At 34.5% G+C, this 1961-nt stretch overlaps 1 protein-coding gene across 2 annotated transcripts in view; it reads right to left on the reverse strand.

Moving 5' to 3' along the window:
• Nucleotides 1–1027: 1027 nt before the first annotated feature.
• The window catches only part of LOC108564881 (GATA-binding factor C), a 30637-nt gene continuing 29703 nt past the window's right edge, over nucleotides 1028–1961 (reverse strand). Inside the window, exons 6-7 of one of the 2 annotated variants that reach the window (XM_017924078.1) lie at nucleotides 1273–1650; nucleotides 1028–1202 (exon numbers count right to left, since the gene is read on the reverse strand). In XM_017924078.1, the coding sequence (XP_017779567.1) occupies nucleotides 1176–1202; nucleotides 1273–1650 (405 nt within the window). In that variant the 3' untranslated portion in view covers nucleotides 1028–1175. The remainder of the gene's footprint in view (nucleotides 1203–1272; nucleotides 1651–1961) is intronic. The other variant, XM_017924079.1, reaches the window with a different exon arrangement.

Genomic DNA, 1961 nt, shown 5'->3' on the forward strand with positions numbered 1-1961 from the left:
TATAAACAAATAAACAAATAAATTAATCATATCTTTGTACTATAATTATCATCGATAACGAAAAAAAATAAAATGATATTAATTAATTAATCGATCAATCAATTGAGCTCGAAGTATCCAGGATCGTGGCTTGTTTTGGGAACGCAGCCTCTCTTTTATAATCAAATTTTCTCACAGAAAATAAGAGTATAAAAAAAAAACAAAAATTTATTTATAATAATAAAAAGAATCATTTTTTTTTAAATAATAGGGAAAACCGTGGCTGTATATGTACAACAAAAAATAATAATCATATTTTTTAAATTAAAATAGAATAGAACGCAGTCTAACATAACATTATAGTTCTGGTCCTGAGATCCGCATAATTTTTGGGGTTTAAATCTCTTATTTTGTTCATTTATATAAATCTTATTAATTTTTTTTTTCTAAAAATTAATATACATTTTTTGTTTAGTACGCAAGCAAGAGGATCTCAGGATCAGATTACAACAACTCATATTACGTTTTTTATTTTATTTCTTTCTTTTTTTTGAAATTCTTGTAGATTGCACATTATTATAAATACAATTACGATTTAATATTTACACGTTTTCTGTTAAATAAAATGTATTTTATTTCTTTACTTTCAAGGGAGGGCGACTTACTTTTATCATTTTACTTTGTCGAGTGGGGAATTTATGTTTTTTTTATAACCAGAAAACAGTTTATGTACATTTTACAAAGATTAAGATTAAGAAATTAATACAAGACTCGTGAGGGGCAGGTAAATAAACAACGGGGCGAAAATCATTTTGTACTTAAATTATTATATAATACATTTCTTGCAATATATATATATATGTTATCAATAATAATAATAATTATAATTACTTAAATTTAATGCTTGAAATTTACAAAACGAACTTTTTCATTTAATTATATTTATTTATATATATTTGTGTATATATAAATTTATGATTTCTTTTATTTTTTTTTTCATTTGCGATTATTTACAATCTCATTCAATTCGCAAATAACAGTTTCAAGCAAATCGAAAATATGTACAAGTCATCTCTGTTAAAATGCGCCTGCGTCTTCTGTCTTTCCTTTCATTATATTTTTTTGTGTTTATTTTATATTTAATTTATTAAAAAATACATACTTAATTATTAATTTGTAATCCGGGTGGAAACTTATCACGTGTATTCCGATCGCCAGCCTGACTGTAAATTCGAGAGAAGAAAATTGTGTTAGAGATGCGTTTCTTTTGTGCTGAGTTTCGTTTATATTTACCATTCCATTTGATGCGGTGAGTCCGAGGCCGGCGGCGCTGAGGGAGCTCATGTGGTGGTGGTAGGAGGCGGCGGGTGGTGGAGCAGGTGGCGGTGGTGCCGAGACGAAGCCCTGGGGATGGCCTCCGTGCTGGTACCAGTGGCTCATGGCGTGATGGGGGTGCATGGCGGGATTGAGGTGCGGATGACCGCCGCCCATACCACCGCCGAAGCTGCCACCGCCGAACGCTCCTTTGCTGTCCAGAGGTTTCATCATATCGCTCATCATGCCACCTAGCGACAGACATGGCCCTCCGGATTTCTTCTTTTTACTCTTGCTGGACAACTTCCGATTCCTAGTCTGGATCCCTTCCTTCTTCATCGTTAATGGTCGATTGACCTAGAGGAGCAAAAAAAAGGCGACTTTTAATAAGGCTGCTAATAAATTTTCGCTCGCGCTGTCAGCTGTCCGATTCACTCGTTTTATTTTCATTGCGCACTCATTAATATCTGCCAACCAAGATCTATTACGCCGTTTGTTTGTGTGTTTGTATATATGTGTTTGATTCTTTTTTTTGCGTGTTCTCCGCCCTCTTCGAATAAAGCGAAAACAATTGCCGGCTTAGATCGTCGGATCAAGCGGGTCCGGATTATCCTGGAGGGTCTGACGCGGCACCCGGAAGACGGTTCAACGTTTTCCGGACGAGGACG

This window comes from Nicrophorus vespilloides, unplaced genomic scaffold, assembly GCF_001412225.1.
Source record: "Nicrophorus vespilloides isolate i.1.1-1 unplaced genomic scaffold, Nicve_v1.0, whole genome shotgun sequence".
NCBI classification, from domain to species: Eukaryota; Metazoa; Arthropoda; class Insecta; order Coleoptera; family Silphidae; genus Nicrophorus; species Nicrophorus vespilloides.